The following is a 21671-nucleotide window of genomic DNA, read 5'->3' as shown; positions in this document are numbered from 1 at the left end:
CACCAGATGACTTATTTCCCAATGCTTGATGAAGACATACTTCATTTCTCAGTCCATTACCTGCTCATTCATCAGTTTCCAGCAAAAGCAAACATGCCCCTCTGAACACATAGTGTTTAGAAGTGGGACTTGCCTGTAGCACCATCATCATTTGAGGCTCTGGGTTTAGGATTTTAGATTTACAGCTGATTCTTCATGCTCTTGCATCAGCTCCCTCACAAAGGAGTTGCCTTTTAGACCTAACTCTGGCCCACATTTAATTTATTAAATGACTCATCTCTGACTCTAGATTTCTCCACTCCAGCCTGCCTATACACAGCATCATTTCACCTCACTCTGCAGCTCAGATCCTGGCAGTTGTCTCCTATGGATTGTTAAAACTCAACTTTTTGGCCTAGTGTTCTTTCAACACCTTTGCCTTCTTTGGGTGACTCTCTGGGGCAGCTCCTCTGGGTTGGCCAACTAAGGTCTGCTTCTCACCCCTCACCCATGGCTTGTCATTGCTGAAATCTGTACCGTCACTTGTGCTTTTTGAAGTGGAATGTCCACTCCCACTCCTTTTCTTTCTTATCAGTCCCCTTGGCTCTTGGCTTTTTCTACTGGGCAGTTTCCAAAGCCTTTCCTGACTGATCCTATTTCTGTGACTGCACGTCTTCAGCACTCATTTGCTCACTCTGCTTTGCGTTATTCTGTCTTTGCAGATGGTAGTGAAATCTGATTTTGAAAAATCTGGTTTCTTTTCTCTCCCCTTTGGATACAAAACTTGTGCAGAGCGGCTGATTGAGTGTTGCCTTGCCTGCAAGGGGTGTTTCGCAAGGAGAGGGTATTTGAGGCTTGAGCATTAGTAGGCTTCTGGAGTCTAGGGAGGTGTCCCAAAGATCTAGTCTGTCCCTCCCACAGTTCCCTGTTCTGCCCCTAGCTAATCTCATCCTCTCTTTTTACCCTAACTTCTGTGACATGTTGATGCCTCTCATATATATACATTCAGTTAAGGACAAATACTTCCTTTTTGTGTCAGAGCTGGTCATAATTCTTACAACTTTAACAACCTTGTGGCATTTACCTTTATAAGCCCCTGATTCTTTCTCTCCCCTGAAACACTTTGTTTTACTCGAAACTGTGTCTCCTGAATTGCAATTCCCAAGACTCCAAATAACGCGCTTTATAGTCTCAAAAAATACACACACACACACACACACACACACACACACACACACATTTCAGTCCCTTCCCCTCCTTGAGCTTCATACCCGTATATCCTAGTGTGACTCTAGGATCTTCTGCAGGCAACTTAATCTAATGGCGTTTCAGTCTGAAATCATCTCTTCTTCGCTTACCATTTATCCCTAAATTATGTCTCCAGTGTATTCCTCATTTTGGGTAATGAGTATTTCCAAATTAGAAACCTTCACTCCCTTGTTATTCCCCAAATGCAGTCAGCAATAAGTCTACCTTCACAATTTCTCCTGGCTCTTTTTCCTCTCCATCCTCTTTCTTCAGGCCTCGTCCCTCTCCCGAATTTCTTCTCTTTCTCTTCTACTGATATCCTACATGACCATAAAAGTTGTTTTACAAAAGAATATCAGACCCTCCAGTAGTGTTGTGCAGGTTGTGTATTGCACAAAGGTGCTGCATTCACACTTTAGAAATTGTAGGTTTGTATATTTATTATGACTATCTTCTGGCAGATGGCAGTAAAATGTGTTGTTCTAACATCAGTATGTTTTGACAGTTAAGGAATGGAAACCTTGATGCCTATGGAGAACATCCTCTGTTCTTATGTCCTTAGCTCTCTGCCAGGCAAGCTTCTCACCCTTTAAAACTGAGCGTGAATATCCCTTCCTCGTGAAGCCTTTTTTGATGCTCCCTACAAGAGTTAGTCTTTCCTTTCCCTGGGCTAAGGCCATATTTGGCTACTCCCTTCTTATAGTAGATATTACATTATGTTGTAATAATTGATATATGAGTCTGCCCCATTGTACTCCAGGCCCCTGAAGGCTAGGGACAATGTTTCATCATTCTTTGATCCTCAGCAGGTAGCTTAATGTCCAGCACATAGAGTATATCAATAAACATAACATATATTTGATTACATAGCATGACTGAGGCACAGAAGTAAATACTTTACCCATATTGTTTTATTTAATCCTCACAACACCTTCATGAGTCCTGTCATTATCACATTTTACAGGTGAGGAAATTGAGACTAGGGAGGTGAAGTCACTTGCCTCAAGATGAACAGCTGGTAAATGGCATGTGTGGTGGTGCTGGGGTGTGGTCCTGGAGGACCTGTGCTAGTTTTTCCAGCGATTCTCTTGTGTTTTGTCTCTCAGGCTAATGATGCGGGTGTGCTGGTTGGTGAGACAGGACAATCGGCACCAGCGAATCAAACTTCCACATTTGGAAGCAGTCATGGTTGGGCGCAGCCCCGAGACCAAGATCACTGACAAGAAATGTTCTCGACAGCAAGGTAACTGGTCATAGGATTGTGGAGATTACCATGTTTGGTTCCCTCAGATGGTGATATAATCAAAGATGTACATTTCCTGGATGGTACTGATGGAAAACCTTTTGTGTGCCATAAACAAAACTCAGGAACTGAGCTCTTTTAGCCAGTGCTAGGGCCCCATGCACTCCTGACTCCACCCTCTGAAAGTGGTTAATATTCAGTGTTGGGAGCAGGCAGGTTCTATCCTGTACTATGGGTTGGTGGAACTGAGTTCTGCACTCTGCTTTGCCCAGGGAGATTCCTCTTTGGGCAGTGAGACAATTGAATTCTGGGATTTCCAGTTTGGAACCATGTCTGAGAAGTGATGGGATGGTTTCGTCCTTTACATTTTGCCACACACAGAGGGTGGTATCTTTAAAAGACTATGACATCTAGCTCTTGAAATGCCTTTCGTGGGATTTAATGAAATGAAAGTCCTTAGGGAAAATCTTTACCATGTACCTCATTTTTTACCTGTAAACTCCAGACATGCTCACTGCTACCAGGCCTCCCCCTGCAGTGTGTTTGCCATGGTTCCTAAGGCTTGGAGTCTGCAGCACTGATTATGGTTTTTCCCACATGAGTTAATCTAAATGGGAAAAAGAAAAATGCCATGCTTGAGCTGGCTAAGCCAAACATACAGAAGCAGACACTGCTTCTTGCTCTCTGTCTGCCTTGTCACAGCAGCAGCTGTAGGGATGTGTATGTCAGCCTGTCCAGGGGCTTTTTGTTCACGTATCTGAACACAAGTATTTAGTGTTACTTCTTCCCACACATGCTCAGACTGTTCTGTCCCTGCAATCCTTTTTCTAGAATATTCTTTCTACTCCTCCTACCCAAGGCCAGCTGAACTTCAGTTTTCCAGGAACGTATCTTTTAACTTTTTCTCTGTTGAAGGCATCTGATGGTTTCATACAATAGTGGAAGTCTTGATTTAATCCTGAGATATAAGAGCTTGTGAGAGAAATGGGTCCCCTTTCCTGACTGCAGAGTCTGTGATCCTGAGTGGGCCAAGGGCTCTGGAATAGGGAGACTTGTAGGGATTCAGTGAAGCTGCCTTATAAAGATATTAGCAGTAGCTAAGGGAGTATGTACACTGTTGGGCATTTTATGGAAGGACCTGGAGCCCTAGCCACCTGAATAATGGATGATTTTGCTCTTAGGCCTTTGAGGAAACCCTTGTCACATTGCCTCCTGGAGTGAGGCTTCATTGTCTCATAGGGAGAACAGGAGCAAGTGCCTGGTTCTTCATGGCATTTGGGTTTAACTTTTTTCAATCTCTTTCAGTGCAGTTGAAAGCGGAGTGTAACAAAGGATATGTCAAGGTAAAGCAGGTATGTCTATTTGTAACTTGGATTTCCATGTTATACTTGATGATTTTCTTACACTGTTGACTTTAGAATGTCTGTGCCAGCCAATAAAGGGTTCTCTGTCACGTGTGGAAGTGGCAGAGTAACGGAAGTGAATATTAAGCACAGTGCCTGGCACATAGTAAGTGGTGAACATAGGAGTAGCTATATTGCTAATGGTGTTATTGCTATTATTATAATTATTTTCTGATTATTCCATAGGTAGGGGTCAATCCCACCAGCATTGACTCACTCATAATTGGGAAAGACCAAGAGGTGAAGCTGCAGCCTGGCCAGGTCCTCCACCTGGTGAATGAACTTTATCCATATATCATAGAGTTTGAGGAAGAGACAAAGAACCCTGGCCTGGAAACACACAGGAAGAGAAAGAGGTCAGGCAACAGTGATTCTGTAGAAAGGGATGCTGCCCAGGAAGCTGAGCCCAGTACAAGACTAGAACCTGGGAACAACTCTAGCCAGTGCTCTGTGCCCCCAAAGAAGGAGAAAGATGCATCCACCAAAAAGGTGAGGGTAGTGTGCTTGATAGATGATGTGGAGATTAAACGAGGTGTAATGACTACTTAATTGTTTTGTACGCAGTAAAGCCCAGACATGCCTAAGGGGTTATTAACCATGATGAAAGAGTCACTTGTTTGTGTCACCAGTCAGTTGGGTGAATATCCCTTTATGTACTTTTCTCTTGAATTTCTGAGGTAAGCCCCTTGAAGGTAGGGTGATAATGGCAGTGTGCTTAACACTGAGCTGCTAAAATGGGTCAGTGTATATCTATAGAAGGTTAAGATTGGAACATTCTTCATAGATCATGTGATTCACATCCTGATGTCAAAGTGGAAACTTAGGCTGTAGATGGAGTGGGAGAGGGCAAAGAAGATGCAGTTCACACTCTGGTGTTTCCAGCCTCTGTCTAGACATGCAGCTCTGAATATGGGAAGAAAATGGGGATGGCTTATGGTTCATAAAGGAAAAGGTTGAGGTAAAGAGATATAGTTTAATTCTTAAAGACTGACCTTATTTCCAAGTTTGGTTGGACTTTGCTGATGTCCAGTATTAACTACTGACAAATTTAACTATCGCATTTGTGATTTACATTGCCCCTTTTTGCTCTAGGAATCATTGGGCCACTGGAGTCAAGGCTTGAAGATTTCAATGGAGGACCCCAAAATGCAGGTCAGAATAAAATTTTGGCATTGAAATACATTTCACGTTTTAAATGATCACAGAGTTCATAACTACAAATGAAATCCAAGGAAATTAGTCCTTCTGAGTGAGATTCGTTTTACTGGGCTATTTTGTGAGATCAAGTGGCTTTTCTCATTGTCAGTAAGTAAGCAACTGGAGTTCTTTGGAGAGAAGCCAAGTTTTTGAAATGAATATCCCTTCTGCCTTGTTCCTCCTTCTTCCTTCTTCTTCTGGGTACTATTATTATAAGGGAAGTTGTGTTAACCTTAGTGTGGTCTCTTTCAACAGAGTGTCAGATAATGTATAGTGACTGTAGTTACTGGGCTGCCCTGGGATTAATAGTCAGGCATCATCCTGGGAGGAGTCTGAGTTCTTAAATTACATCCTGGGGTGACAAGGGGCAATCTGATAGGGCTTCTTGGAACACACTTGCATGTATCATGTGGTCTGCTGTGTTAGAGTGAGAATAGTGCATTTGAGTTCATGCCTGCAGGGGTTTTACATCAGATCCTCAGGAACTATGTGCCTCTTCTGTGTGTTCTGTGTAGTGTGGTGACTGAAAACGCAGACTGGAGTCAACTAGATCTGTGTTGGAATTCTAGACTTCCCACTTAGTACTGATAACTATGTGACCTGGCACAAGACACTCAACTTATCTGAGTCTCTGTGCTTTCATTGGTCAAAATTGGGATACTAAGACCTTCTGCACAAGATTGTGGTGGGAAGTAAGTGAGTTAATGAATGTGACTGTATCTGGCACACACAAGATGCGCTGCAGATGTCCATTTCCTTCTCTTGTGCCCCTCTGCTAGGTTTACAAAGATGAGCAGGTGGTGGTGATTAAGGATAAATACCCCAAGGCTCGTCACCACTGGCTGGTCTTACCATGGGCCTCCGTTTCCAGTCTGAAGGCTGTGACCAGAGAACACCTTGAGCTCCTCAGACACATGCACACTGTGGGGGAAAAAGTGATTGCAGACTTTGCTGGGTCTAGCAAACTCCGCTTCCGATTGGGCTACCATGCCATTCCCAGCATGAGGTAAGCCTTGTGGGGAGTGCTGGTGTGTCCTGGTTCTATCTAGGTGGACAGATGGATTCAGCCTGGGTCTGCTGACTGTGCTCATAGCCCTGAGGTCCAGGGGAGTAGGGTGGGGTGTTTCCAAGGCAGGTGGGCTGAAACTTCAACCCTCCTGCCTGACTTGCTCATAAGCCTTGAGTTCCTACTTCTGCTTATAATTCGATAACTTAGAGTTCTTTGTTCTTCTCAAAGTGTAAACTCTGATAGCCTAACTTATGAACTAGATGAAGCAGCTTCATTGCCTTCAGGTGAAGAACTGTGGTCAGTGGCTTTTATCAGATTTTTCAGAAGCATCTATAACCCCTAAATGATTAGGGACCATTGCTTTGAAGGAGGCAAGCATCACTGAATTCTTTCGTGACAGCCTAGTAGATCTAAGATTTAAAATAAAATGAGAAAAAAGTGTAGAGCCTGTTTTCCTTTGGCTCATACCCAGAAGGATTCAGAAATTAATGATTGATTCTTTTCAAGGAATGAAAGCAAGGCAGATCTCCAATTCTTTTGAGCTAAGCAACAAGATAAGCAGAGTGATTGGGTTTCTGAGTCTTTATCTTAGGCTGTTTTTTTTTTTTTTTGGTGGTAAAATATACGTAACATAAAATTTACTATTTTAACTATTTTTAAGTGTACAGTTCAGTGGCATTAAGTACATTCACATTGTTGTGCGACCATCACCACCATCTATTTCTAGAACTTTTTTCATCTTCCTGAATTACCTCTCATTCCTTCCTCCCCCTAGCCCTTGGCAACCACGATTCTACTTTCTGTTTCTATGAATTTGACTTCCCTAGGTACCTCGTATAAGTGGAATTATACAGTATCTGTTGTTTTGTGGCTGGATTATTTCACTTAGGATAATGTCTTCAAGGTTCATCCATATTGTAGCATGTGTCAGAATTTCTTTTGGTTATTTTATTTAACCACCTAACAGTCTTCACATTTTATTAGGTGGGTAATTATGACTTAGATTACTGGTTACTTTAACAAGTGAAATTTTTGTGCCACATTTTTTCCCCATCAATACTCTTTATTTTAAATTGAGGCATAACTTACATACAATAAAATGCACAATAAGATCTATAGTTTGATCAGTCTTGATGTATATGCCATGTAACTATCACTGTGATCAAGATACAGAACGTTTCTATCATCTCCCAGGAAGTTCCCTTGTGCTCCTTTCTTGCAGTCCTCCCCTCAATCCCCACGTGTTGTTCTCCTTTCTTTCAGCATAGATTAGTTTTGTCTGTTCTAGAACTTCATATAAGTGGAATCATACAATGTATCCTCTTTTTCTGTCTTTTTTTGGTCAGCATAATGGATTTTGAGATTCATGCATGTTGTTGTGTATATCATGGATATACTTCATTTTTTTGCTCTTGTATAAATACCCAGAAGTGGAATTGCTAGGTCACAGGGTGGAAGTTATGTTGTATCTCATTAAAAAAATATTTTTTAATTGTTAAAACCTTATTCAAAAATTTAGGGCAAAAAGTCACCCATAATCCTATTTCCCTAATACTGCAGAGCTCATGACTAACAGCCCTTGATCACAAAGCCCTTTTCACGTAGTAATCATGGTGTCCATACCCTTTTTTTAAAAAAATTTTTAATTGGAGTGCTTCCCTGGTGGTGCAGTGGTTGAGAGTCCGTCTGCCGATGCAGGGGACACGGGTTTGTGCCCCGGTCCGGGAGGATCCCACATGCTGCGGAGCGGCTGGGCCCGTGATCCATGGCCGCTGAGCCTGCGCGTCCAGAGCCTGTGCTCCACAACGGGAGAGGCCACAACAGTGAGAGGCCCACGTACCACAAAAAAAAAAAAAAAAGAAAATAAATTTTAATTGGGGTATAGTTGCTTTACAATGCTGTGTCAGTTTCCGCTGTACAACGAAGTGAATCGATTATATGTATACATATATCCTCTCCCTCTTGGACCTCCCTTCCCCCACCCCCATCCCACCCATTGAGGTCACCACAGAGCACCGAACTAAGCTCCCTGTGCTATACAGCAGGTTCCCACTAGTTATCTATTTTACACATGGTAGTGTATATATGTCAATCCTAATCTCCCAATTCATCCCAGCCCCTGCTTCCCACCCTGTGTCCACACGTCTGTTTTCTGCATCTGCTATTGTGCTAAGGAGAATGCTAAAGGCAAGAGCTGTGACTGGTGTGGGTGGGAAGCAAAATGACCAGTAAGTAAAGTTTCCAGTTACATATCCTTTTATGATCACTCTTTTTTTTGCGGTATGCGGGCCTCTCACCGCTGTGGCCTCTCCCATTGCGGAGCACAGGCTCCGGACGCGCAGGCCCAGCGGCCATGGCTCATGGGCCCAGCTGCTCTGCGGCGCGTGGGATCCTCCTGGACTGGGGCACAAACCCATGTCCCCTGCATCGGCAGGCAGACTCTCAACCACTGTGCCACCAGGGAAGCCCTATGATCACTCTTTATGATATCATTTTGAATAAATTAAAGATAGGAAGGAAAAGGTAATAAATTAAATATTTTTTCTATTGTAAAAGTAATATATTTTCAATTTAGAAAATATAAAACTGGAAGTATGAAGTAGAACAAAGATCTTCCATAATATCACCACTAATTAAACTCTAGACCTTATTCGAATTTCAGCCATTTTTCTTTCCATTTTTTTCTGCTCCAGGATCCCACATTGCATTTATTTGTTGTCTCTCCTTAGTCTCCCTGATCTGTGACAGTTCCTCCTCCTTTTCTGGTTTTCATGACCTTGACACTTTTGATGAGTACTGGCTAGTTGTTTTACGGGATGTCTCTCAATTTGAGTTTGTCTGATGTTTTTTCATGACTAGATTAAGGTTATCAATATACCACAGAAATGATGTGTGTCCTTCTCAGTGCATCATATCAAGGAGTGCATGATGTCGAGATGGTTTGTTGCTCATGATATTCACCTTGATCACTTTTTTGAGGTGGTGTCTGCCAGGTTTCTCTACTCAAAGTTACTGTTTTTCCCTTGTAATTGGTGAATATCTTGGGGGGAGATGTTTAAGACTATGCTACTATATATTTTCTCCTCAAACTTTTGCCCAGTGATTTTAGCATCTATTGGTGGATCTTGCCTGCAACAGTTATTATTATGGTGTTTACCTAATGGTAATTTTATGTTTCCCTCATTCCTTCTAATTTATTAATTGGAATTACTCTGTGTGGAAGAACTGTCCCTTCTCCCCCATTATGTATTTATTCAATACACGTATGGACTCATGGATATTTATTTTAGTCTATAGGATTTAATTTAATCTATCTTTGTTTATTGCTCAAATTGTTCCAGCTTTGGTCATTGGAAATTCCTTTAGATTGGCTCCTGTATCACTTTGACATGCCCCAAACATTTTTTGAGCTCTTCCTTATTTTCTGGCTCCTTATTTTTTGGAACAAGATGTTCCAGGCTTATCTTATATTTTTCCTGTTCTAGCCCTGGAATGAACCACTTTTCCAAAGAGCCCTAGTTCTTTTTAATGGATAATGACATTTATAAGCCAAGACTAGGGCACGAGGTTTCTGTAGAGAGAAGTGGTTGGTTCCAGAGTGTCTTTGCTTCTAGGTCCTCTTAGCAGATGAAGCCAGGAAATACATGCATGAATCCTTACCCACACAGATACATGCACCTCTCTGTTTATTTCTCTGTTTACCTACCTGTACATGTGTATGGAAAGCCATGAGCTCATGCTGATACTTCTGATTCCAGTCCAACTCCACAGGTTCATCCTTGTCTTCCTGTTTCCTTTTTTGTGACTTCTTTCTCCAACAGTGAGAAATTTGGCTCTCTTTAGCTACAATTAGTTCACTTATTTGTTCAGTCCTAGTATACACATAAAATAGTTGCAGGATTGCTAATCCGCACCCAGGTGAGAAAGACATTTTACTCACTAGAGTACAGGCTTTGTATAACGTTCTTTTTATCTTTACAGAATCCAGTCAAAATACTGTTTTCCAAGCTTAACTAGGTAGTTATTTTCTTCCTGGCCCCTTTCAGTGTGGTTCCCTTTTTATTTGTAATACAGTTAGGTTTATTTGTTACTGCTTATATTCCATTTTAAATTCCCACACAGCACTGGTTGGTTTTGATGATTTGTTGGGAGAATGTGAAATATTACTGATTCTAAGAGTCAAAGCTATACAAAAAGTCATCCTACTTGGTTTAACAAGTCCAAAAGCAAACTCTTGGTTTTCTTCCTCAAACCTGCTTTTCCTGAAGCTTCTTCATCTTAGCAAGTGGCACCTCCCCAAACCTACATCCAATCCATTAGTTGGTCCCGTTGGTTCTATTCCAGAATATATTCAAAATTGGATTGCTTCTTGTCATCTCGACTGCTATAGCTCCTGTCTAAAACATGATTATTTCTGGCCTGGACTGCTGCAGCAGCCTCCTAACTGGTCTCTCTGTATCCATCCTTACCCTTTCTACAGACCTTTCTCCACACAGTAGCCAGAGTGATCTTATCAAGTGTCAATCAGATAACAGGACTCCCCTGCTTAAAATCCTTCAGTGGTTCCCAGTGTAATCAGAATAAAATGCAAACCCTCTGCCAACCTATAAGATCCTTTATGATCTGGCTTCTACCTAGTCCCTGCTCCTTGTTTCCAGCCATTCCAGCCATATTTCCTTTCTGCTCCTTGGTTGCATCAAGCCCTTTTTCAGGGCCTTCACACTTGGTCTCCCCACTCCCTGAAACACTCTTTCAGATCTTTGCTTTCATGACTGCTTTCTCAGCTCAAATCACTGCCTGGGAGAGGCCTTCCCTGGACACCCTAGCTACTTAAAGAGGCAGCCTCTACCCTCAGGCACTCTCTATCCCATTTTCCTGTTTTATTTTTTTCTTAGCAATGTTAACATTTTGAATTTTCCTTGTTTATCTGTTTACTTATTTATTATTTCTCTCCCCTCATTAGAATATAATTTCTGTAAGGGCATAGGCCTTTCCCATTTTCTTCACTGCTAAATTCCCAGTGCTAGTACAGTGCTTGGCCCGAGTAGGTACTTAATGAGCCGTAAATAGTCTTTTTTTTTTTAATTAGGATATAGTTGCTTCACAATGTTGTGCTAGTGTCTGCTGTACAGTGAAGTGAATCAGCCATATGTATATACATATCCCCTCCCTTCTGGTTTTCCCTCCCCTCTAGGTTACCTCAGAGCATCGAGTAGAGTTCCCTGCGCTATACAGCAGGCTCTCATTGGTTATCTATTCCATACATAGCAGTGTATACATGTCAATCCCAATCTCCCAATTCATCCCATCCCCTTTCCCCTCTCAGTGTCCATGCATTTGTTCTCTACGTCTGTGTCTCTATTTCTGCTTTGCAAATAAGATCATCTATACCATTTTTTTAGATTCCTTATATATGCATTAATATATATTGGGTTTTCTCCTTCTGACTTACTTCACTCCGTATGACAGTCTCTAGGTCCATCCATGTCTCTACAAATGACCCCATTTTGTTCCTTTTAATGGCTGAGTAATATTCCATTGTGTATATGTACCACATCTTCTTTATCCATTCATCTGTCGATGGACATTTAGGTTGCTTTAAATAGTCTTAAGTGAATGAATGAATGAGTGGAAACACTCAATGGAAACACTATCAATATTTTACATACCCATAATTTTTGTCATTTTGATTAAGCTAGGTTTAATGGTCAATCTTTGTTTCCTCTCAACTAGCCATGTACACCTTCATGTGATCAGCCAGGATTTTGATTCTCCTTGCCTTAAAAACAAAAAACACTGGAATTCTTTCAATACCGAATACTTCCTCGAATCACAAGGTAAACAGTGTTCTTTGGTTTTTACATTTGTTTCATTTTCTCAGTTGTTCTTTTTTTTAAAAAATTAATTAATTAATTTACTTTTGGCTGTGTTGGGTCTTTGTTGCTGTGCACGGGCTTTCTCTAGTTGGGGTGAGAGGGGACTACTCTTCGTTGCAGTGTGCAGGCTTCTCATTGTGGTGGCTTCTCTTGTTGCAGAGCACAGGCTCTAGGCGCATGGGCTTCAGTAGTTGTGGCACGTGGGCTCAGTAGTTGTGGCTTGCAGGCTCTAGAGTGCAGGCTCGGTAGTTGTGGTGCACGGGCTTAGTTGCTTGGCAGCATGTGGGATCTTCCCCGATCAGGGATCGAACCCCTGCATTGGCAGGCGGATTCTTAACCACTGCCCCACCAGGGCCCTTCTCAGTTGTTCTTATACTTGATTCATTTGTTTCCCAAAAATAACCTGGCTTCAAAAACCCATGTACAACTTTGTGTTGCCTGTACAGAGAGCCCCACTGAAAGAAACTGGGTTATTTGGATTGTAGTAGGATTGCCACTTTGCTGTGAGCAGCCTTCTTGGGGGACTTAGAATGCTGTTATGTCAGGGTCTAAAAATGATTGTTTATTTTAACAATGGGGGACTTCAGAGGTTGTCCTGAGAATTATTGGAGTTCATGGATCTGAAAGCTCTAAACAGTTATTTCTTCCTTCTGCCAGCAGCTAGGGGGCTGCCTTCCGTCAAGAGTGGTTGCTTAACAGGGGGAAGGCTGTGTATACAGAAGGAAGCATTTCCCAGTGTGTATACTGTGGAACTTCATCATGCTGGGGTGTTAATGATGACAGCTCCCATTGACCAAGGGCTAACTAGGGGTAAAGCCCTGTGATAATTAGCCTTTGATATAGTAACATGGATTGCTTAGAGTGTATCCTGAAGGAATGTAACCATCTCAGAAATAAGTTCCTCAGATTTAGAACCTGACTGAGCCCATTTTCCCAATAGTGAATGTAACCTCAAGTTTACTAGCTTTAAGGATACCTGGCATATTTGGGAGTCAGATTTTCTTCCTTCCTTCCTTCCTTCCTTCCTTCCTTCCTTCCTTCCTTCCTTCCTTCCTTCCTTCCTTCCTTCCTTCCTCTCTCCCTCCCTCCCTCCCTCCCTCTCCCCTCCTCCCTCCTCTTTCTTTCGTTTTTTCTTCCTTCCTTCCTTCCTTCCTTCCTTCCTCCCTCCCTCCCTCCCTCCCCCCTCCTTTCTTTTTTCCTTCCTTCCTTCCTCCCTCCCTCCCTCCCTCCCTTCCTTCCTCTTTTTTTTTGTATCTGGGCTCTAAACTCTATTTCCTTGCTTGCAGCTGTGATTGAGATGGTACAAGAGGCTGGCAGAGTGACTGTCCAAGATGGGATGTGTGAGCTCTTGAAGCTGCCCCTCCGTTGTCATGAGTGCCAGCAGCTGCTGCCTTCCATTCCTCAGCTGAAAGCGCATCTCAGGAAGCACTGGCCAAAGTGATTCTGTGGAGCCTGAACTTCTGCAGCAGGTGTGGCTGATTGTTTAGACCAAATTCCTGACACCTGTTTTGGATTGTGTGTGAACTTTTATTTCTTGAATTAAAACATGCAATTTTTTTTTTTCCAAAGCTTGTTCTATTCCTGAGTGGCCACAATATGGGGTGACTTGAATAGTTCAGGAATTAGGAATTAGGGTTTGTCATGGATGTGTTCTCTGGTGAGGGTGGCTGAGATAGACCTGGCCCACCATCTCCAGGAGCCACATCAGGTCTGACTAATGGGAGCAAAGCCATGTTCAAACTGATGAAACACAGGATATAGAGGCAGAGGGCTGCTTATATATTTCTGTTTCTTACATTTATCCTTCCTCCTCAGAGGCAGGTGGTACCCTTTCATCAGAGCAGCCAGAATGGTCTCTTATTTATCCCGAAGGCACTGATTGGTCTTGTTCTCTGATCTTAATCTGGTCTGTAATATTCTCTGTCTTTCCATCCTTCATAGGGAGACTTAGTTTCTTCTGTCCCCTTCATTGCTTTCTATCCCAAACCACCCAAATGCTCCTTTTCCCAGGAAGTCTGTCTCATCAGTTCTCCTTCACTCTGAGCAAACAGGCTAGGTGAGGGGGTAGAAGGATGGAGTTTTCTTCTAATATCAGGAATTCCTGGATGGTATGGAAATACTCAGCCGTATGTTCATCACAGTTCAACTGTCAAGTCTTCTTGGTGTCTTGCTTAGATCTGTTGTCTGAAAATAAAGTTCATTTGTTTGGGGTCTCTCTTAGGTAATTGAAAACTATCAGGAGTTCAGCTAATAGTCGCAAAGTCAGCTCTGATGCACAAAAAGATAGTTGTTGAATGAAAAGTTGCACAGAACCCCATTTCTTCACCTTTCCCTCAGCACAAATTTGGATGGAACAGTTGGATTAAGTTACTTTTTGGATAACATCAAAACTAAAGGTGAAGGGAAGTCTAAAACATTATTTTTGATCAGTTGTTGATCTATTTGGCGGTGTGACATTTTTTGCTCTTGTTTGTAAAAAAAGAAAAGAACATCTTAACAATAACTTCTTTCTGAAGAGAGAAAAACCTCAATCCACAGAGACCACATTTGACCTGTGTCTTTCACAAATAAACAAGATGCCACAGTGGTTTTTTGGTGAGCATGGGTATAGTCATAATTAGTAGTAATTAGTGATTATAGCAGCTAACGCTTGTCCAGCTCCTTCATTTTTGGTATTATGTTAAGTACTCTATCCAAATGATCTCATTTACTTCTTACTCTATGTAACTCTGGGGTAGCTACTATTGTTATGCCCCTTTAAAGGATGAAGATCTAAGAATCTGTAAAAGATCCTGGGCTCCAAAGTTGGTCTTGGTTCTGGTGCATTGAACTCAATATTTTCCCTTTCAGCTGAACAGTAAAATGCAGTACTAACCAGCAGAGGTCATAGACCCGCAGGGGCCTTGGGCCTGTGCTGACCAAAAGTTTCCATGGCTTTCGTTGATTTCTCTGAGGCTGGTCATTTCCTTTAAAGCCCGTTTGTCCACCATTTTTCGTCTCTGTCCTCTGTTCCTTCTGCATTCCAGGAATGTAGTCCTTACTAGCCCAGCTTATCCATAAATAGTTCCTTATCCAATAAATAGTTCCTTCTGTCTGGCTCAACTCTGGACCTTTGAGCCTGCCCAATTGTCTGCTTCCTCTCCTGCAGTGGTTGCCTCCTTACCCTGTGGCCCATGGCCTTCTCCCTCGACCCTGTGGAGGGGATGTGGCTTCATAGCTTTTCCTTTGGTGTCATCACTATGACTCTTTCTAGAATCATGGGCTTGTTGGTTAAGAACAGACTCTGGATTCAGATCTGGGTTCCAATCCTGGCTCCAGGTACTCAGAGCTGAGGGATCTTAGGCAAGTTACTTATTTTCCCTGAACTTCAGGGTTATAAGCATTAAATAGAATAATCCATGTAAAAGATTTATCATAGTGTCTGGCACAGAGAAGGGCTCGATAAATGGTAACTGGAAGCTCTGCTTTTATTTTGGTGGGGGGAATGGTGGGGATTGGGAAAGAGGGTTCACTTGATCTATCCCCTTCTTCACATCTGATGCCTTAGAACCCAGAGAAACTCTCTTTCTAAAGGTATACTCCATGGACTCCTGAGACCAGAATTACTAGTTTCCTTTTAAAAAATATAAATACCTGGGTTCTACCCCAGAACTATTGAATCACAATCCCCTGGATCTAGGAATCAGCACTGTATAACAAACATTCAGGATGATCTTTATTCATACTAAATTTTGAGAACCAGAGTATAAATCAGCCCTTGGCTTCAAAACACCTTGCATTTCTGAAGCTTCCAGATTAGGCTGTGTCTTGCCAGGGCACATACTGTATTTTCTGGTTGGCTTTCTGGGCCAGTTATGGGTCTTCCTTCCCTTTGCAGGGTCAATGTTATTTCAGGATCCAGGAAGACCTTGGGCATTAGATGAGGGAGAGTGACTGGCTGTAGCCACCAGCCCTTCCTTTCTGCAGGGGTTGGAGGGAGCCCCTCTGGCCCCAGGTTCTTAGCCAAGTTGAGCTGATGACTGCTCCTCTTCAATGGCTCCCATTCCCCTCTTCCTGCCCAGGGGTCAGTTTCAGAGGCTTGGCTTGGGACCCTGATGAATGTAGCTAGCCATAGACTCAGAGCATATATGTTTTTTCCTCTCCTGGGTTTGTCTCTTTGATATCCAGGGATGAATAGTCCCTTCAGGGATCAGGCCATATGTGGGATGGTCATTAAGGGTCTCTACAGGTTCAGTGACATTTCCTGGAGTTTCATCCCATACATTAGATATGCCTAGATATCAGAGATTCAGGGCTCATCTGTGACAGAATTGGCCTAACTGCCTCTCTCTGTCCCAGTAATGCCAACTTGGAGACTTCCACAGAGCTCTTCCATAGACTAGATTAAAAAAAATACATGATAGGGAAGTCCCTGGTGGTCCAGTGGTTAGGATTTGGTGCTTTCACTGTGGTGGCCTGGGTTCAATCCCTGGTTGGGGAACTAAGATCTTGCAAGCTGTGCAGCGCGGCTGAAAAAAAAAAATTGATGAAAGCCATCAAGCCTACTCCCCAGGATAGTATGTATATATACACATTTTATATACATTAATAGGGAGTTTATAAAGTCCCTGAAGTGCTTCCATAGACTCCCTAGTGGTCGGGGGACCTCAACTTACGAACCTCTGCTCTGGTGAAAAGGTTCATCATATGTCTGGGATTTCAGGAGGTGTCTGCAATCACTGCGGAAGACAAGGGGCCAGATCCCATCTCCAGGATGTTTCTGGGATGCTTTCCTTTGGTCTCAGTGCTCCTTCCTCAGCCCTTTAGTACATACACATCCTGGGGGCCTCTGGCTGGAGTTGGAATCCGGACCCAGGAACTGCTGGCTGCAGTTTAGCCACCACACTCAGGCAGGAGTCTTGGGAAACAGGGAAATCCTCAGTGGGTCTGAGGGCTTTGGGAACCTTGGCTGACACTCATCATAAGCTATCTAAAAGGCATTGAATTGGACTTCCCTGGTGGTCCAGTGGTTAAGACTCCACACTTCCAATGCAGGGGGTGCGGGTTTGATCCCTGGTTGGGGAACTAAGATCCCACATGCCGCACAGTTAAATGAATGAATGAATGAATGAATAAATGGCATTGAATCTGCTTTACCAAAATGAATGTCTAGGGGAAAACTGTACTGATTATCTGCACCATGATTGTATCTCAAGACTGAAGACCCAGTACAGCTTGTAGCAGCTTGTACTGTTAAACTAAGGCAGAGATTTTACTGAGGCCCCAGCCAGTGCACTTGAGAATTACAGAACATTTAACTAAATTTCAGATAAAGTGCCCAGTGAACTTTAAGAAATAGATATTGCAGAAGGATTCAATTTAATTTTCCACCTAATGAATAATGTTATATAGTTTAGCATATCAGTATTAAAATCAAGATGAGAATATATGATAAACTGCAACCAAGGAGAGACTGTATCACAGACAGTATAATATGTGAGAGATAATGACGGAAAATTTGGAAGTGAGATGGCCACCTCTAAATTCTTTGTTCAGCCAGGCTACTCAGTGAGCTTGAATAATAGCTCTTTTAGAAGAACAAACGTAAATAATGACTTGGAGGGGCCAGAAAAAGGATGCAGAATATTGAGGTGTATAGGCCCCATGTCATCCTCTCCCCCAGGTGGGCTATTGTTGACATTATCACTAGAAAAAATTACCTTTCTTTGCCTGTTTAACCCAGATTTATCACTGCATTGCAATTGGATGGAGTCTTCTCAAGGTACAGGGCATACTGGCATGAAAAAATAGACCCAAAGCATGTAAATCACATTTGTGATGCCAGGTCGTAGTATTTTCTCCATTAGGACTATCCTCTTTTATCTTGGCCCTATCATAGCCAGGCAAGACAGCAGTTTTATTAAAATAAAGCAGTTTAATATGGATGGATACTTTAAACTCTAGTCAAGAAGGCACATTTACAATTGAGTTCTTCTCTTGCTGAAAGATAAGTTAGATAAGATGTGACAGAGCTGAACTGGAACCTGAAACTGATCAAGTGAATGTCTTAAATGGTGGCATGAAGAATAGGCTTTGAACAAATCATAAGTTGGAGCTGGAGGAAAGGACTCTCAAAGTCCATTAGCCTCTCTGAAATGGAGTAATCTATTATTTATATCTTAATCTGTTAACTTTTTTTTTTTTTTTTAAACAAACAAGCTACCACCAAGGAATGAGCTTTGGGTCTTAGAGTCTCCTAATGAGTAGGGTTCTGATGCTTCCAACTCAGGGAGGGGCTGGTAGGTGAGCAATATGTAAGCAATTGTGAAATGACTCATCAAATCAGTGACATCCTCAAATGCCTGAGAGTTCCTCTCTTGGCAGTTGCTATCTACCCAGACCTCAGGGAAGGAAACAGGCTGGGCATGGGGCAGTGGGAAAGGAGTTCTAGGATTCTGGGCCACTCACTACTCAATTCCTTTTGCCTGTTCCATTTTGCAAATTTATTTTGAGACCATCTATTTCAACTTTGTCATTTTTTAGAAGGCTACTGGGACTTGGAGGTTTAAAGGGTTCATTTAGCAATTTAAACCAGATCTTGGCCTGTATTGGAAGTCTTCTTGACTCTTCCCAGATGCGCTCAGGGTACTGATATCTTATTTAAGAATAAGGAATGGCGTCAGTGCTAAATCCCACTTGTTTCTTGTCTTGCATATTTTCTTTATCTAAAGGTAGAGTAGGAATAAAAGGACTTAGGCCTTGCGCTCTAGAGCCCACAAGCCACAACTAATGAAGCCCGTGTGCCTAGAGCCCGTGCTCCGCAACAAGAGAAGCCACCGCAATGAGAAGCCCGTGCACTGCAACGAAGCGAAGCTCCAGCTTGCTGCAACTAGAGAAAGCCCACGCACAGCAATGAAGACCCAACGCAGAAAAAATAGATAAATAAATTAAAAAAAAAAAAAAGGCTTAGGCTTGTATTTGAAGCTCAGCTCTGTCACATGTTAGCTGTGTGACACTGGAGTAGTCATTTAACCTCTCTGGACTCAATTTTATCATCTGTGAAATTGAGTTAAAATGTGTAATCCCCGATTGACTGTGAGGATTAAACAAGTATGAATGTGAAAGGCCCAGGTACAGCACTCATCAATCCTGGTCTTCTCTGCTAAACTAACCCCATCTGACCTGTGAGGCCTCAGTGAGTATTCTCTCCAGCAAGTTCTTTTTCCCTTCCAGTCTTGGTTTCTCATATTTAAAACCAGGGCTTTGGACTAGATAATACTTAAAGTCCCTCCCAGTAGTAAGAGGGACTTATAACTTGCTTCAGGCTCCAGCTGGTTAGCTTCTATTGCTGTGTCCCTAAGGTCTCCTTTTTTTACTAAGATCAAAATTGGCAGATGAGCTTTCTAAAATACAGAGATTCTTTACATCCATGCCCTTAACTGTTAAGTAAGTTTTAAAAGAAGTCTTCATCTGCCCCTGTTTATGCTGATTCTGGACCCATGGTGGGGAGCAAAGGGCATAGCTGAATCTAGGGGTTTAAGTGACATCATTAGAACTTTCCTTTTCCATCTCCTAGTTCTGCTTTCCTGTGTTGACTCTCTCCAGGGAGCAACAAAAATAGCCATGGGCCTCAGAAAGAGAGACAGGACAGTCCTTTTCCTTGACATTCCTGCCCAAGTATAGAAAGGACCCTGAGCTTAGGTCACATACTCATCTCTGGACTAATCAATGTATCTCTTAGGAGGAGACGTACTCTGGCCATTTTGAGGAACAGGACCATCTTGAGGCGAGATGGGTGGAGGGCCACAGGACTGATGGCCCTGCCAGAATTACACAGAACAGGGAAGAGCAAGTTGCAAAACAATAGATATTTACCACTCACATGGACTGCACAAATCATTCCAAAATGCTGGTAGCTCCCTTAGCCCTGTGCCATTGTCATGGGATCTAAGACTAAAACGGAGGCAGACAATCCTGGGCTTCTGGCAGCTACAGGTTGAAAGTTGACACAACCCACTGCCCCGACCCCCAGCCTGTACTGTTTGCCTTGATTGGAGGAAAAACTATCATATTCAAATTGAATAGTTTCTCGCTAAGGACCTTTTGCAGAAACTTCTCCAGAAGCTGTAGGATGCACTCTTACAACACTGGCTAGAGTTGCTAGGGTCCTGAGGCACCTCCATGTCCTGGCTCACTAGTAGACCACCAGCTCTGCTGCTCTTTCATTGGCTGCTCTTTCATTGCTGCTCTTTCATTGGCTGCTCTTTCGGGGGTAGGAGGCCGGGACCAGGGCAGAGGAAGGGGCTTTGGGAGTTGCCTGAAAAGCCAGTTGAGCAGATGGATTCTTTTTTTTGTGTGTGTGTGTGTGTATTGATTCCTTCTTTTCTTCCTTCCTTCCTTCCTTCCTTCCTTCCTTCCTTCCTTCCTTCCTTCCTCCCTTCCTCCCTTCCTCCCTTCCTCCCTTCCTCCCTTCCTCCCTTCCTTCCTTCCTTCCTTCCTTTTTTTAACATCTTTATTGGAGTATAATTGCTTTACAATGTTGTGTTAGTTTCTGCTGTATAACACAGCGAATCAGCTATAAAATGTTCATGACAGAGCAAGGGGAGGAAATAGGTAAAATACTAAAATGTGATCCCTCCAGCTTGTCAGGCATTAGGGAAGAGACCCAAGACTTTGGAGAAAGGCCCCAATAGGCACCCTATCTGAATACCCCACCTGAGAAGCTGTTAGTGTATGTCTCATGTGAATGAGTAAAAGGCACCCTCTGCAGGTGGAAGCTTTTAGCCCACACTCACCCCTGAGTCTGGGGCTCATGTAGGTCACAAATGTGCAACCTTACAGGATGAGGACCCTGTTTCTTACCAGACCATGAGGTCCTCTAGAACAGATGCTATTTTCTTTGGTTCTCTGACATGTACCCAATAAAATTCAGTGTACCTGGAACATAATAGGATCCCAATAAAATTTTGTTTTTTCTCCACTCACAGTGAAACATTTATTGGGTTTCTGTTATGTGCCTGGTATCATGCTAGAGGTTGACGGTATGTATTTACATTTTAGACAATTCCAAAAAATGCCTGAGAGAGAGAAGAGTGGAGCTCAAGTATAACGTTTCCTCACAGTATCAGTCATAGGGATCTGTACCTGTTAGAAAAACTATGAATCCTGCCACAAGTGGAACAGCAAAGAACAGCATGTCCTACAGTAGGTCTGAGGGTATAATAGCATACTAAATTCCATTGTTATTTATAATAACAAATGTTTTTTGTTAGTTTTACTTTTTAGTTTCTAATTTCTTCTTTTTTAATGTATTGGAGTATAATTGCTTTACAATGGTGTGTTAGTTTCTGCTTTATAACAAAGTGAATCAGTTATACATATACATATGTTCCCATATCCCCTCCTTCTTGCGTCTCCCTCCCTCCCACCCTCCCTATCCCACCCCTCTAGGTGGTCACAAACCACCTAGCTGATCTCCCTGTGCTATGCGGCTGCTTCCCACTAGCTATGTATTTTACGTTTGGTAGTGTACATATGTCCATGCCACGCTCTCACTTTGTCACGGCTTACCTTTCCCCCTCCCCATATCCTGAAGTCCATGCTCTAGTAGGTCTGTGTCTTTATTCCCGTCTTACCCCTAGGTTCTTCATGACCTTTTTTTTTTTTTTCTTAGATTCCATATATATGTGTTAGCATATGGTATTTTTCTCTTTCTGACTTACTTCACTCTGTATGAC

General features: G+C 42.6%; 1 protein-coding gene across 6 annotated transcripts in view; it reads left to right on the top strand.

The window, feature by feature from the left end:
* APTX (aprataxin) overlaps positions 1–13523 on the top strand; it is a 30294-nt gene extending 16771 nt beyond the window's left edge. For 4 of the 6 annotated variants that reach the window (XM_060155200.1, XM_060155199.1, XM_060155194.1 and 1 more), the window contains 7 exons: positions 2334–2470; positions 3776–3822; positions 4060–4362; positions 4966–5025; positions 5850–6076; positions 11813–11916; positions 13242–13523. In XM_060155200.1, the coding sequence (XP_060011183.1) occupies positions 2338–2470; positions 3776–3822; positions 4060–4362; positions 4966–5025; positions 5850–6076; positions 11813–11916; positions 13242–13396 (1029 nt within the window). In that variant the 5' untranslated portion in view covers positions 2334–2337 and the 3' untranslated portion in view covers positions 13397–13523. Of the gene's footprint in view, positions 1–1234; positions 2246–2333; positions 2471–3775; positions 3823–4059; positions 4363–4965; positions 5026–5849; positions 6077–11812; positions 11917–13241 lie in introns of those variants that run through there. The other 2 variants (XM_060155196.1, XM_060155197.1) reach the window with 2 other exon arrangements.
* The last annotated feature ends 8148 nt before the right edge of the window (positions 13524–21671 follow it).

The sequence above is a fragment of the Lagenorhynchus albirostris genome, chromosome 7 (genome assembly GCF_949774975.1).
Source record: "Lagenorhynchus albirostris chromosome 7, mLagAlb1.1, whole genome shotgun sequence".
Lineage (NCBI taxonomy): Eukaryota > Metazoa > Chordata > Mammalia > Artiodactyla > Delphinidae > Lagenorhynchus > Lagenorhynchus albirostris.
The sequence above is the reverse complement of the archived record's forward strand: the minus strand, read 5'-3'. Positions and strand labels throughout refer to the sequence as shown.